The sequence below is a fragment of the Daktulosphaira vitifoliae genome, unplaced genomic scaffold (genome assembly GCF_025091365.1).
Source record: "Daktulosphaira vitifoliae isolate Bord-2020 unplaced genomic scaffold, ASM2509136v1 Scaffold_3, whole genome shotgun sequence".
Lineage (NCBI taxonomy): Eukaryota > Metazoa > Arthropoda > Insecta > Hemiptera > Phylloxeridae > Daktulosphaira > Daktulosphaira vitifoliae.
The window spans coordinates 32657858-32674782 of NW_026099574.1; the positions used below are offsets into that span (position 1 = coordinate 32657858).

At 27.5% G+C, this 16925-nt stretch overlaps 2 protein-coding genes across 3 annotated transcripts in view; both read right to left on the minus strand.

The window, feature by feature from the left end:
- LOC126901754 (odorant receptor 46a-like) overlaps window positions 1-15021 on the minus strand; it is a 50125-nt gene extending 35104 nt beyond the window's left edge. The window contains exon 1 of the mRNA XM_050678498.1: window positions 14953-15021. The gene's annotated coding sequence lies outside the window, so the exon portion shown is untranslated. The remainder of the gene's footprint in view (window positions 1-14952) is intronic.
- On the minus strand, window positions 12950-15005 carry LOC126901757 (odorant receptor 46a-like). 2 transcript variants are annotated; one of them, XM_050678503.1, is made up of 4 exons: window positions 14853-15005; window positions 14670-14789; window positions 13255-13413; window positions 12950-13107 (listed from the first exon to the last, which is right to left on the minus strand). In XM_050678503.1, exons 1-4 carry the CDS (start codon window positions 14925-14927, stop codon window positions 13048-13050), a joined length of 414 nt encoding a protein of 137 aa, XP_050534460.1. In that variant the 5' UTR covers window positions 14928-15005; the 3' UTR covers window positions 12950-13047. The 2 variants fall into 2 exon arrangements, with proteins under 2 accessions (XP_050534460.1, XP_050534459.1); XM_050678502.1 differs by having other exon boundaries at window positions 14649-14789.
- Window positions 15022-16925: the final 1904 nt, after the last annotated feature.

The following is a 16925-nucleotide window of genomic DNA, read 5'->3' on the forward strand; positions in this document are numbered from 1 at the left end:
AAAAGTGAAAAAAAAAAAAAAAAAAAAAAAAAACACATCATAGTAAAATTAATACCTTCTCAGCTTTGCATTGAAGCTAAAAGAAACAATCTAGTACCTGTTAAAAAAATCTACTCAATTGAATGATTTTAACTTTCTATTCTATGTAAATGAGATTTATATAATATTTATAAAAATCAGTGTACACCCCTAGTAAGTTATTTTAAAATAAAATAAAATACAAAACCGTGAATTTTAACACAAAAATAGCATTTTTTTGAACACAGTAGTCATTTTCACTATGAAGAAAAGTCCATAGTTCAAATTATTTTTTCAAATTGAAGTATATTAAATAAGCTTTAATTTAAGATATATATAAAATATTTTCGGAATATTTTTAAAAGTTAAGTTGAAAAGTTTTTTTTTTTGTACAAAATTAACATTTTGAAACCCTTCCTGTGGGCTAGAAAGGGTCAAATGTTCACAAAAATATATTAAATTATAGGTAAATAGCTAAGGTATATAAAAAAAAAAAATTATTAATTATATTAAATCAGACCAGCGTTAGCTGAGATTGAGCTTTCACAGACACAAAAAAAGTAAATAAATAAAAAAACACATCTAGTAAAATTAATACCTTTTCGCCTTTGTATCGAAGCTAAAAATTGTGAATATTATTTTATTGGGCGTACAAATAGAAAACCGCCGTTTTTTACAAGATTTAAGGCTTTATTGTAAAAACACGTTAAATACTCAATCTTCTAAGTAATTTTCATTGCTAGTCACAACTTTTTCCCATCTTTTAGGCAACTTTTGAATTCCTTGTCGAAAAAATTGTTCGTCGTTTGACGCGATCCACGAATCAATCTAATTTTTGACTTCTTCGAAAGAACGAAAATGCTGTTCAGCCCGGTTATGCATCATCGATCGGAATAAGTAAAAATCAGAAGGAGTGATGCCAGGACAGTACGGTGGGTGGAGTAGGATGTGCCCATTTCAAAGTGCAGGTATGTTTTAACTACCTTGGAAACTACCTTCAACGATTAACTCAATCGTATTAGTTGCGTCCGATACAGAGCTCCTGTAATGATTTCGCCTGGTTTCAAGAGTTCATAGTACACTACGACAAGCTGGTCCCACCAAATACACAGCATCAACTTCGAGCCATGAATATTCGGTTTTGCTGTTGAAGTTGATGCATGGTCGGGAAGTCCCCATGATTTTTTCCGCTTTGAGTTGTTATTTTATATCAACTTTTCATCGCCGGTGACAATGGGATACAAAAAACCCTGTCTGTTTTGCCGTTGAAGGAGTTGCTCGCTCGTGCAAAGGCGCCGTTCGATGTCCCTGGGCTTTAAGTCGTACGGCAACCAATTTCCTAGTTTTTGGATCATTCCTAAGCTCTTTAAGCGAATAGAAACGACTTGCTGAGTAACGTTTAATAAATTTGCAAGTTCCTGTTGCGTTCTACAAGACTCTTCATTCAGTAAAGTTTTTAATTTTGCATCTTTGAACTTTTTCACAGGTCATTTCGCCATTTTTAAACTTTTGAAATCATTCACGACACGTTCTTTCACTAATTCAACTTTCGTCATAAGTTTCTACAATCATTCGACGCGCCTGAACTGCATTTTTTTTTTAATTAAATTAAAGAGCAACACTTCCCGCAAATGACCGTTGTTTGGCTCAAATATCGCCATTTATGCGCACAAACAAATCAAAGCACAGTAATAGTAAACAAGCGAGATTCTGTGAGGTTGTCGACCAATGCCTCAATTGACTATGTAACGTTCCTGATCGTACTTACCTACCGATTCGCAATGCTGCCGCCACCTATATGAAAACAGCGGTTTCCTATTTGTACGCCAAATAATTTTTTGAATAATTATGTGGTTGATGATATATCAATCCCTCAGCATATGAAATTCTATAAAAATTTATCCTCAGGAGTTAACTATATAAAAAATTGTTATTATTGCAATTGAGTAAAATAAAGTACTAAAATATTTGATGTCTTCCAAAAAGATACTCTTTAAAAAATTAAAAATAATAACTTTCGATAATCTGAGCATTTACTTACGATTATATCACTACTTAACTTTTAGCTGTAGACAGCAAATATTAATAAAAAAAAGTTAGGTAAAATATTTCTCTATTATACTATTTATCCAAATTCATGCCATGATTGTTAAAAAACAGAAATAATAACTATTTCCCTTTGTATAGAAATTGATTGTCATTTAAATACCCCAAAAAACAATAGAGAATATCATAGTTATTACTTAAAATTTCATAGAATATAAAAATAATTATAGTACTATTAGACTTTATAAATAATATCCCTTACCATTTAATATATACTATTATATCCTTAATAATTCATCAATAAATATAAAAGTAAATGAAATGTAAAATATTAAATATTAATAATGTTAAATATTTCTTAAAAATGACACAACGGATTTTGATCACCACAACTACTTTTATTTCGTAGCATAAAATAATACACTAAAGTTGAAGCATATGTATTATATTGTTGGTGGTTATCTATTTTGTTATGAATTGTGATTTCGATATTTAAAATTTTCTGTTTTCTTGTTTTATTGTCCTTTATTATTTTATTTAAAACTTAAAAATTATGTGAGTACAACATTTCACTAATTATAACTTTAAGTATTATTTATTTTAATTTTAAAGAGATAATGAGATAATAAAAGAGAAAATAAAGAAATAAATTTAAAGAGATTAAAGAGATAAAGAATAATAATCCACACTAATCATTGATCGCATTTATGAGAATTTATCTTATACAATTTTCAGTTGAATTTTTAATAAATATATTATTTTATGCATTAATGTAGCTAATTATATCGAAATACTTAAAACCGATATAACAATCAGGAAAATGTTTTTTTTTAATTATTTAAAATCTATCATTTACATTTAAGTCAATTTGTAGATCTGTCTACTTGGCCAATAATACTATAATAAAAGCTTTTAATAATCCATACATATTTATTTATAAATTATAAATATTATAAAAATCCGAAAGTGTATTTTATAATTTTAGTAAAACCAATAGATTTAATCCAACTATGGCATCAAAAAGTAAAAAAAATAATTAAATTGGCTTTAAATATTCGTTTAAATTGAACCAAACAGTCACTAGTAGTTGTCTTAAAAGTAATATGTAACTGCAACTTAATTAGCGAAAACAGCAATGGTAAAATTTTTGATAAAATAGCAAATAACGATTTAAAAATCTTATAAAATAAAAGAATCCTTATGTTTATGGAAATTATTTTTGATACAAAATAATAGCATATAGTTGACTAATAATTAACTTTCTAAGAATTTAAGTAACTCATGTACAGATATCAAATTTCAAGGTCGTAAATTAGAGCAGTGGTAGTGTTATCATTACTGTAGTAAGTGTAGAAGGATTGTGGAAGTGTAAAGAAATGAATAAACTGTTCGATAAGAGATTTAATTTAATTAAAGAGAAAGTAAAGTAGTTAAGTCTGTTTCTTGTAGGACAAAACATCAAAATCAGTACGAATGTAGGTTTTTGGAAGAAGAATGTCAATAAATATTTGAAATATTTTGGAATCTTAAAGATCGTACTAGAAAAAGATAGTTTCTTGTAAAATGTGTGTCTTGACACAAGGGTTCTTTTTTTATATCAGTTGACCCCTGTTTGTTTTGTACACAGAAATACAAAAATTAATTGTGCCCTACACAATACGGACATTTATATATTAGTTATACATATATACATATTTATTATACTCCATCAATCTTCTCGAATCCAGTTCTACTGAAATATGCTATTTTTTATTCTCAATCCAATTGTATAACCGCTTTGTTATACCATAATCCTCAATCAGGATTCTGTTGATATCAGGTTTAAGTGTACTGTATAGGAAAAAGACAATCTTTTCCAAATCCCCTTGTTTTCAAAAAACCAGGTACAACGCTAATAGATAGGCCGCACACACTTGTTCTTTTTTGTAACATACTATCAGTAACTGACGATGATATCATTTACAGTATCGTCAACTTGTTTGTGTGATGCGCGATCATCCTTCTCCCATCACAAGGTGATTTTCTTGGGACCAACATCTTAGTGGTAGTGAAACACAGAAGAAGCTCTGCACAGGTCGATCATTGAAGTGAGGCTATAAGGGGTTTAAGTTCTATAAACTAAGAGAATACATATTACAAACATTTAAATCATTAAACTACAATAATAAGACAAAAGATTCAATGATACACGAAAAAATTAATAAAAATTGAGTTTCCAAGTTACTAGAGCACAATTATCATATCATCTTTAAATATCAAATTATTTCATATTACATACTGTCTACCATTATCACAATATTTAATAAACCTTAAATTAAATAAAAAATATATATATGTGTACTAAAATATAAATGATTTGATTTAATATCACTTTATTATTATTACATTATAGATAGACAAAAAGTACAATTACCATAATCAAAGAAGACAAAACAGACCATTTTTTTTCTTAATAAATTCCTTCGTTCGGAAATCCTTCAAAAACTTTTTTAAAAATGGCCAAAACAATATAATTTTTTCTTTTATAAATACCTTAGGTATTTACCTATCATTTTCTATATTTTGATGAATATTTGACTCATTACCAGCCCACAGAAAGGGTTTCAAAATGGCTACTTTTTCACAAAAAATTAACTTTTTCAACTTAAATTTTGTTCAACTTACATCAAAGTTAAAGAAAAACGTACGATTTCCGTGAAGAAATTCTCGATTTTATATTTTAAAATTTATATTGCTTTAATTTTTGGAAAAATGTATGGAACTTATTATTTTTATCTTATAAATAATTATTGTATACCCCTTTCACCTGACACACTTTTTTTTGTAAATCGGATAATACTAATAAACTATAATATTCCAAATTTTTTGGTAACATGTCGCTATATAAATCACTTCTAAAAAAATGATTGTTATTTTCTCGTGAATTAACAATGGATTTTTACAATATAATCCGCATTTATAATACGCCTAATTGAGTAAATATTTTTAACATCTTTGTTTCTTTTAGTAAATGTAAATCATTAAAATTAAATAATTTCTGAATATTTCAATTGTAGAATCTTTTTAAACACCAAAAGTTACTATGAAATGATTACTATTATTTCTATTTAGCTTATTTATTACAATAAAAATACAAAAATATATTGAGCTTTTTTGATAAATTTACTATAAATATTAATTATAAAATTTCCTGACTGCATATTAATCTTAACGATACGATTTTTTTAATTCCAATAAAATTTTCTATTTAATGATGTCAATTTCAAACTTGCAAATTGAGCTAAAAGTCATGATAATAATTTTTTTTTTTATTATAAATATTCTCAAAAATCAACTTTAAATGATTAGAAAAATTGGTTAAATATGTCATTTTCCTTATTTTTTATTATATATTATATATATTTTATTATATATTTTATTTATTTATTTATGTATAATATACGGGTGTTAATCCTTTAACAATTAGAATATTTATAAGTACAGTCAAAATCAATAATAACATAAACAGTTACAAAAAAAGAAATAACAATGACATGTTTGTAGTGAATAAAAAATATAATAAAATATAAAAATAATAAATTATACATGAGAATCTGAATTTAAATTTAAAGCCAAATAAACATTCTGTCTGAATACAAAACGCGACATCGAAAAAAAATCGATATGATCCATAATTCTGTTAGCCAAAGATAGAGCTCATGGGAAAAACGAGGAGGAAGTATGAGNTTTGTTAGCCAAAGATAGAGCTCTTGGGAAAAACGAGGAGGAAGTATAAATATTTTTAGGAAGAGAAATATGAAAAAAATTAGATTTTCTTAATACGTGAGTATGTACATTAAAACCAATGTGAGATAATAATTCTGGAGAATAAATAAGACCATTTAATAAGTCATATAGGAACATTATATCCGCAACATTTCTCCTCAAATCACAAGACACGATCCCCAATTGGGAAATCTGCAACTTGTATGATTCTCTTGAGATGAGTATATTTAATTTAAAACATAATAATTTTAAAAACTTTTACTGAACATTTTCAATTCGACTGGTACATGATATATAGTGTGGTGACCAAACAATTGATCCATACTCAAGATGAGATCTATCCAAGGAAAAATATAAAGTTTTTAAGGCATTAGTATTTTTTAAATTTTTTNAGATCTAACCAAGGAAAAATATAAAGTTTTTAAGGCATTAATATTTTTAAAATTTATCGTGCTTCTATTAATAAAACCAAGCATCTTAAAAGCTTTTTTAATAAAGGTGTTAATATGGGTGGAAAAATCCAAATTAAAATTTAAGATTATCCCTAAGTCTCTGATAGAGGCAACTCTTGTAACTATATTACTATCAATCAAATAATTATAGGTGATTATATTATTTATTCGGGAAAACGTAATCACACTACACTTATTTATATTTAATGGAAGGTAATTAACACGACTCCATTCAACAAATTTATCTAAATTTGACTGCAATTTTATTGCATCTTTTGGTGATTTAATAACTGAAAATAATTTGACATCATCAGCAAATAATAGAATATTAACTGAGCTATCAAAAATAGATGGTAAATCATTTATAAATAGTATGAATAAGAGGGGACCTAAGTGCGACCCTTGTGGTACACCAGAAGTAACCAAAAATTCATTAGAAATAAAACTATTAATTTTAACCACCTGGGAACGAGAACATAGGTAAGATTTTAACCAATTAAAAAATGTACCATGAATACCAACACAAGATAATTTATGTAATAGAATATTGTGGTTTACTTTATCAAACGCTTTCTGAAAGTCTGTATAAATAGTGTCCAATTGAACACGTTGATTTAAAGCCGAAAGAATTTTCTCCTGAAAAAGTAGAATATTTGTAGAAACTGACATTTTGGGTCTGAAACCATGTTGGTTATTAGAAATGAGGGGAGTCATAATTAAAGACAATTTTTTTGTAATTAGTGCTTCAAACATTTTCGGAATTATGGACATTTTGGAAATCGGCCTATAACTTGTAACATTATGTTTATCTCCAGATTTATATACTGGTGTTACAAATGACCTTTTCCAAATGTTAGGGAAATAACCCAAACTTAATGATTTATTAAAAATCATATGAAGCGGACGAGCAAGAACCGAGCTACAATTTTTTAAAAATATAGGTGGAATACCATCAGGTCCAGTACCAGCATGAGCATTTAAAGAATTTAAATAATCAACAATTTCATTCAGATAGATAGTCCAGGAGTGTAAGTTCAAATAATTATCAGATCCACCAGAAGGGAGAGGATCAAGTCCATTAAAGAGCGGAAGATCTTTGGTATAGACACTTGAAAAATAGTTTGCAAATAATTGAGTTGTTTCTAAAATATTAGTAGAAGATGAGTTATGGTAATTTACACAGTTCGGAACAGAATTATTAGACTTCTTTAGAGAGTTAATATAATTCCAAAAAGGTTTGATATTTGTTTGAATACTGTTTTCAATATTGGAAATATATTGAGCATGGCATATATTAATAAGATGTTTACATTTTTTTCTTAAAATAGAGAAATCATAATAATTAATATCAGAAGGGAATAATTTAAATTTTTTATGGGCACATTTTTTTTTAATTATACAATCTCTGAGTTCAGAATTTGCCCATATAAGTGTATATTTATTATATATTTTTGTTTTTGGCACAAATAAATCAAAAGAGTGATAAATAATTTCATAAAATTTTTCAATAAGCAATTCAAAAGATAAATTATAATTCAGATTAAGATCAAAATCAATACTCTGAAGAAAATGAGAAATATCATCAAAGTTACAGTTTTTAAAGTTATAAACTAATGGAGATTCAAAATGTTCATTACCCAATGAATTATTAAATTGTATTATAAAATCTAATGGTGGATGATAATTATCAATTATAGGAACAAGAGATTCTGACGAATGTAAACTATTTGTAAGTTCAATATCAGCACTAATCAATATGCAATCAAGAGTTCGACCACTACAGTTAATTATATGGTTTACTTGTTTCAAATTTAAGAAATTTATATAACAGTTAAAAATTAGAGAACCTGTAATATGATCTTGAGTGATTGGATCAATAGACCAGTCAAACTGATTTAAATTAAAATCACCAGTTATAACATAATTATAATTGGGGTACATTAAATAAATAGACTCTATGACCTCGCAGTGCTTTNTCACCAGTTATAACATAATTATAATTGGGGTACATTAAATAAATAGACTCTATGACCTCACAGTGCTTAGAATATACATCACAAGAACTGCCTGGTGGAATATAAATACAACCTAAAATTATATTAACATTATTTAAACTAATTTTCAAAAAAATTTGTTCAATACCCATAACACTAGAGACATTTAATACGTCACAACTAATTTTTTTATTTACTGCAATTAGTACACCACCACCTCGTTTTTTACCATTGGACAAATTATTACGATCATTACGATATAAATTATAATTAGTGAAACCAAGTTCAGAAACAAAAACATTTTCATTAAGCCAAGTTTCAGTTAAACATATTATATTATAATTAACACTCAACAATGCGTTGCGTAAAAAAGAGATCTTTGTTAAAAGACCACGGACATTTTGGTAGAAAATATTAATTATAAAAAATTTCCAGCACGGGCATTAAAACGGTTATCTTTAGTCACGATGGTAGGAGTTCCTCTTATGTATTTAATGATTAAATTAATTTCACCATTTGATCTACGAGACTCTAGTTCATCACGAAGTTTTTTCATATAGTTTCTCAGATAAAGAGTGCGATCCGAACTGATACCAATAGTGGAAGGTGGTTGTAATGATAACAACTTTTTTTTTTACTTCAATATTTCAAACACATCAGCTGGTGTGCTAAAACAGCTTTAATTGGACGGGGATTATTTTTACCATGAATACCAAGACGAATAACTTTAGACGGTCTAATATTCCCATTAGTAATAATCGAATCAATTACATTACTCACAAGATTAGAGTCATGATTAACTCGGTCGACTGCATTATCAAGGTTGGACTCTGGAACGTTGTAAAATATTAGATTAGATGCTCTGATATTGCGTTCGCTGACTTCACCAATTATAAACTCCTCAGAAAAATTTTGAGTGTTGTTATTTTGCTTCTGACTCTTTAGTTCATTAACTTCAGCTAATAAACGATTAATTAATAGTTTAAGCTCGGGAATATCACGCAAACTNCGATTAATTAATAGTTTAAGTTCGGGAATATCACGCAAACCCTTATTGCATGCTTCGCAAAAAAATTTCAAATTTCGATTCTTCAAACCAAGACATTTTATTTCACTATTATTAAGACCTGAGCATTTGTTATGTGTTAAAACGTTACAGCCATCACACTTAATAGGAAGATCAAACTCAGCAAAACCAAGATTACAAATATAACAGTTTACACTATTTGAAGCCATAAGAAAAGTTACGAATAATAACAATAGAATAAAATAGTAACAAAAAATAAGCACAACCTTACGGTACGACTGTACAATTACAATTTTTTAACTTTATTATGCTATAACTTTTTGAAAAATGTATGGATCAATATAACTTTTTTTTTTGTAGATGCATGATGTCTTTACCTATCATTTGGAATATTTTTTTTATAAATCTGACTTTTTACCTGCCTACAGGGGGGGGATTCAAAATGACAACTTTTTCACAAAAAATTGACTTTTTCAACTTAACTTTTGAAAGTGTTCCGGAAGGTCTGACACTTATATATATATATATATTAATTTAAAGCTAATGTAATCTACTTAATTATGTAAAAAAAAAATTTCGGACTTTATTTTGTCTTCACGGTGAAAATGGCGACCAAATGCTATTATTGTGTGAAAATTCTCAATTTTATTTTTTACATTTTTAACTTTATAATGCTATAACTTATTGAAAAGTGTATTGATCAATATAATCTTTTTATGGGAAATACTATTTTTTAATAATCCCTTTTTCATTCGACATACTTTATCTTAATCAGGATGTTAATAAAGAACTAGCAGTTTATGAAGCTTTTGGAATAATCCACCAATTTTTTAAAATTAAACACTATCTAAAGATTTGTATCGAAGCGTTTTTTTTTATAGTGATTTTAATCACTGTCAGATATCATTATACTTGATCCAACTATGCCACGTCACCACTGTGCCGCGACCCCCCTGTGCTGGGTTTTTTTCGTCTGATCTTGTCAAAGTGGCCGATTCCCAGGTAACCGTTATTATTATTGTTCACTCGCTGCCATATCATATATGGCGGCCCCGTACCATCTTATCGCGGTACTTTATAACAACAATAGCAATAATAATAACACTTGCTTTTCTACAGTAGTAGCAAATTTGACCGTACACGGAGATATTGTTTATTTTCGCTATTAACGTAGCATACATTTGATTATTAGGGTTTGAAAATAAACATAATATTCACGGTCAATATGTCGGGGAAATCATTAGCACAAATGAATTGCGCTGAATTACGTCGCGAATGCGCTTTCAGAAAGCTACCATGCTACGCGATGAAACCCAAGAAGAAATCGAGGCTAACAATCGGCGACGCGGTGTAGCGTCTTTACCGGAGGAACATCCGGTGAACCTTGCGCTACGCACATCAGACGACGAATATGATGTCGAACAACCGGGGGAAATTACGCGCACAATCGGACAATTAGGCGCGGTATGGATTATGGATATTGCGCTCTGTTCAGTTTCCAACGTGCACCTGAATTGGTTGTTCGATTCGTTTATTTGTTTTTGTTTTTTTTGGTTGGCTCTGCTCATCATTTTACGAGTTGGATATTTCGCTGTGCAATTAGGGTAATTGTACGCTTCGTAATTACGTAAACCAATACGTTCATATTTGTCAGTATAAGTATATATATATACCATTATTTCATCACTAGTGCGCCTTTGCATTAATTTTATTTTTGTGTTTACTATAAATCACCTTTACGGCCAACTTCTTTTTTGGGATTACGCGATATATCATCCATCATGATTTTTGAAACCAATTTGAACAGATCTTTTGCATGTTCAAACCTTTTGTTACGATACAAAAAACGGCGATTTTGGGTATAATTGGGTACATTTGGTTCTTGCGCTATTAACTAGAGACTTAAACGCCTGTTTAACACATCTTTCACACAAGACACGTTGTCGTCGGTTCTCGTCATTGACGGCATCTCAGAACGGTGTTCATCTTGGGGTACCTCCTGTCTTACCTTGAAGTCCCTGTGTCACATGTAAAATTGTATCCGAGACATCACTTCAAAATCGTAGGCTTTAACATCGGCAAAGTATCCGCAAAAGTTTGATTCAATTTCATACAAAACTTGATTGCATATCACTGCTCTAATTTTCACTCCATTTTTAGCAACATTGAAATCTCTACGCGACTTCTTCACAAAGCTTCAATGCGTGAAGGATACACACTGAACTACTACTCGTAGCAAACTGAGTGGGGTCTTGGTTTGTAGATCTAAGTGCCTACTACAGAAACCCGCCTACTAGAGCTCGCTCCGCTCGGAAGTGTTGGAACGGACCCTGTATTGTCATAATATGCCCAATGCTTTGCGTTACGCATCTTACATTTATCAATGAAAAATTTATAATATGTATTTTATATTACTTGTATACAAACTAATACTTCATTTATCTGTCATAACATATATACTATTGTACACTATTTATTCTATATGTATATACATGTTAAATTGATAAATGTATACTATGCATCTAATCTTAAAATAATAATCATGNGCATCTTATCTTAAAATAATAATCATGTTATGTTCAATTTAATACAATAAACTGAAAATCACTAAAAGCACAGACGACAACATCCCATGATGGGGATAATTAAATATAATATAAAAAGGTTTAGTTCTGCTTGCACATCTATGAGCGAGCGAACCGGCACTTTTGACACTCTGAATTCAATATAAAATTCAGAATTCTTTTGTCCAATTTATTTCTCTTAACTAACCGCGACCCCGTATTGTCATCGGTACATTTTAATGCGATATTGATATATAATTATTTTGTGTCGAGATTTTATTTATTTATATAAAAAGAGACATTATAGAATTTTCGTATATGCGAATTAACAAAATTTGAGAAAAAGTGTTACACTTAGCATTTTGACTATCTACGATTTTTATACAATCTATCTAAAAGAAGTAAGTAAATTTATATTATCCCAATTATTTAGAATTAATAATCTGAGTGAAGAACGATAGAGCAATAGATCAATTCTTTCTTTAGTAATTTTACTAAATTGTTTGCACTTTATACATATACACATTACAGGGTATCGTGGGTCGGATTACTGCCTCGTTCCCTCAGTGTCCTATTAGAGGTACCTACTAAATAATTAGTTTTTATCATTAAATAAAGTGGATCCAAATTTATTTCTTCATATCTACTTGTCTTTATTGTTCTAAACCCTCGAACTCTACAACCCCTATAGAACTTCGTTGGTCGCGAATTGACTAAATTTCCAAATATCCAAACCTTGGTCAACACATACAAAACACACCCACTTCATATACGCTTATTTTTGTATTACTACAGTATTATGACATTATCGACGGCGGTACTAGTAACAATATATATTTAAATCCATGTGTCAATACTGTAATGTACTTAAACATCAAGGTCGAAGGAGTAAGCTTTTGCGTATGGAAGTACGGCACAACAAACACGCGTACTATACGCACGTTCAAGAATTAGCACGTAACTACCTTAGTTTCACCGAGCTGTTCAACACATACGAATACTTCATGTATTCTTATATTAGATTCTGGTATTTATGTATTTTTTAATAATACTGCCAAAAATTAAAATGAAAATAATTTACTAATCAAGTTTTTAATGTTTTAATTTAAAGATTACATTGTAAAATTTAACACAAAGTGAACTTAATATATAATAAAACACAAAAGATTCAAAATAAATTCTTATTTCGAAATTGTTTCTTTTGCCAAGAGTGAAATTATAGAATAGGACACACGCATCGCCTAAAATAAATTATTAATTCATAATTATTATTATATATTTATTATTATTATTTTAATCAAGTCACGTGCATTATAATGAATATATTTTACATTGAATTTGATAAAATATAACGATTTCAGTTCTTTCTCTAAAAAAAAAAGACTTACCGAGCCAAATACTTCTAGATTCAATGATTTTTGTGGAGTAATATTCATCTTTAATTTGTTCGTGTTATTTAAAATCATAGCCAATAAGATCATTTTTTTTAATTTTATACTTTTATCGGTCCAATTAGTACTATAAATAGCAAACTGTAGTCCATTCATCTGATAAAATAGTACAAAGTATAAATGTTAAAATAGAAGTCAATTAAATTTATGGAGAAAAGTTATGAATGAAGTAATAAATGTTCACATATTATTCTCATATAATAATTAATTTTACTTATAAATAACAATACTTTCTACTTAAAAAAATTGTGTTTGTTTCTTATGATATTGGTATTTACAGATACGCAGCATTTATTATCAATGGTAGTAAGGCACATTGTTGTAAGTATATAAATACACCAACAGGCAATACAATAATTGTCATTAAACACTCCGTGTATGTAATAGCGACGTCATAAGAAACCAATTCAATACTTGTATTTGTAATCCCTAGTTTATTAAATATGTATATAAACTCAATAACTTGATACTTTCGATTTTTATTTCTAATAAACGAAAATATTTATATTAAAAATTCAATTGCCATCTATTATTAAAATAAAACTTCAAACATTTTATTATATCAAAATATGCGTACTCATTTCAAGAAAAAAAAAGTTGATAGCCTAACAATGCATAATGGATGAACTTAAAAATAATTTTTTTATTAAAATTATAACTTCTAGGTACATAGTTAAAATGAACAAAATTTGTTAATTTTAAAAAAATAATCATCATTTAATGATGCTTATTTTTTTTATAGATTTTTGCTCCATTTACTGATGCATACTTTAACAAAGAGTTTATTTTGTTCGTTAATAAATTTTTGAAAAGAACTCTCTAAAAATTTTTTTATGAACACTTAATAACGTTATTAATTAAGTATTTAAATCATATTTAAGTAAAAATTACATCAAAACGTGCTGCTTACCATCAAAATCTAATTAATTCAATTACATTTTTGATGTGGCTCATTCAAAAATTATATTAAGTAAATAACTTCAAAGTAATAAAACCATATTAATCGAAAAAAAATAATTTAATTTGATTTTCGAGATAACTATAAAATAACACAAAATAAATAGGAGTTTAGTAGTAATCCACAGTAAACTATTATACAAAACATTAAAATGTAGCTACGGAGTAAAATTTTTTATTAAAAATTATTAAAATTCATTTAAACTATGTTTGTTTATTATACTTTTTGCACTTTACTATTTCGTACTTTTATTTGAAGAACATACTTTTCTCGTATATTTTTGATAAAAATTTATTTTTATAAATATTTTAATATGTCATAAATAGAGTATTTATATAAAATTTTAGTCAAAATGTAATTAAAATGTACTAACTACTGTCAAAATATAATTTACTTGATTTTCAAGATAACCATAAAAATGGCTTATAAAAAACAAATTGATAATAACCACTGATGTTGCTATTAATATTTTCACAAAAGTAACTGACAATACACAGTCATTTTGAAAGTAAATCTACAAACATATTTTTCATCAAATTATGAAAATCACTTGATTGCTAAGTTTAAAAATACATACCAAAATACACACATATGTGAGAGCATTTAAAAGATTTAAACAGTATACATATGTAAACAACGTCATCGGTTTCATGATTTCATGAAACTTCTTTATTGACCTAATAAAAATAATAATAATAAATAAAAATGTAACATCGAATTAGTTATTGGATTATCTATCATGTTATGAATAACATTTTAAAATGTGTTGAAATATATGACAATTGCGTTTGACAATTAATCATTGTATAAAAACGCAGATACTGTTCATAACATGATGATAAGAATAAATTTATCATTTTAAAAATATNATGATAAGAATAAATATATCATTTTAACAATACATAAAAATAAGTGTTAAGTATAAAAAAGATTACAATGATTGTAGTCACCTTGATATAAAATAATTTTATCAACTTACACATTTATCTTTGTCTGATCCAAAAGTATTTGATTCAAATGTTTCATGTAGTAAGAGTCGTTTTTTTGTTCTATTTGGGAAATTAATAATTAATTTAAAATCTTACTAGTAATGAAAAAATTATGTTTTCCTTCTGTATTATCAAAAAACATTGATAAAATAAAGATTAACTATAATCATTTCACACGTACCTAATTCAACATTTTCATATCCAAATGATTCGAATTCAAACGCAATTATTTTCAGTTGAGCTGATAACATCCAACAAAATTGTATAACTATTGTATAGTAGAAAATCAATTCAGAACAAATATGTACTAATTCGAAAGCTTCCAATAGATAAACAATTGGATATATTCGCTCATAAACCGAAATGGGTATAAAACTTAAAAATGAATTTAGGATGTTGTTATGGTAAATAACCAGACTGCCGTCTCTTCTTTTTAAAGGAAATTCTTTTATAAGTAATGGACTAAGGAACCAAACTAAACACGCCGAAATATACATAAAAAAGATTATATTTATTATTTTAGTACACTTAGATTCGCTGTGTTTAAACATATATTTTGCTTTATAATTAGAAGACAGAAAATAGCTACTTGTTGCAACTAATAATCTCCTTAATTCACCATATTTTTTAGAAAGTCTATAGTTGTTTAGATATATTTGAATACCGGATATTATATATATAAATAATTGTGTAACTGAAATAAAATCGTTTTTCACATAGTAAAAACCAATAAACACATAGCAATTGATTACAATAAATTCCAATAATAATAATAGAGCATAAAAGAGATGATAAAACTTGAAATTGCGTATTGCTGTCAGATTAAATGGATTAAGTTCACAATGCAAATTTAGAATCTTTAATATTCGATCATTTAAAATAAATTTCTCTCGAATTTGGTTTTGCATTTTATTTCGGAGTAAGGTTGTTCTGCCCTTGTATGACTAATTGATCTAAAAAAAAAAAATGTATGAAATTAATATTATTTATTACTTTTTTGTATTTTTCTTGTTGGTTGGGTTTGGTTGGGTTGGGTTGGGTTTGGTTGTTATTCTTTTCTTTTTACTTAATTACTTGAGTAATTAGTATATGACTTATACACAATAATTTATTTTGTCTGTTTGAAAAATATGAGTTAGACTTGTGATATATTTACTGAATTTTACATTATTATATTGGGTATTTATAAAGTGATTGCGCTGTTCACATTTGTGGTAACAATTAACTTATTTTTAAAATTTTTAATGCCTATACTAATAACTCATTTATCATGAATCCTTTAATTAATCAAAAAATAAAAATATTTTCTGGATTTTATTTTTTGTTATCTTTTAGGTACATATTTTTCTCAATTTATCAATGATTAAGTATTTATTGTTCATTTCTTATACGTTATAAGGATGTTACTTTATTTTTAAAAATAACAAAATACATAACTGACTAGATTATTTAAATGATCTTATTACAAAAATGACTGTTAGATAACAATTTTTGAAATATTACTTCAGATGTTATTGCCATTTCTACACCATGGTAGGAGGATGATTGCAGCTAAAAAATGGCTACTGATAAAAATAACTACACCCACACCTTATGTCGAACCTTCACTATAACGTTTTAATAGTTTCAAAAATACTGGTCCAATAGTTGTTATTGACTAG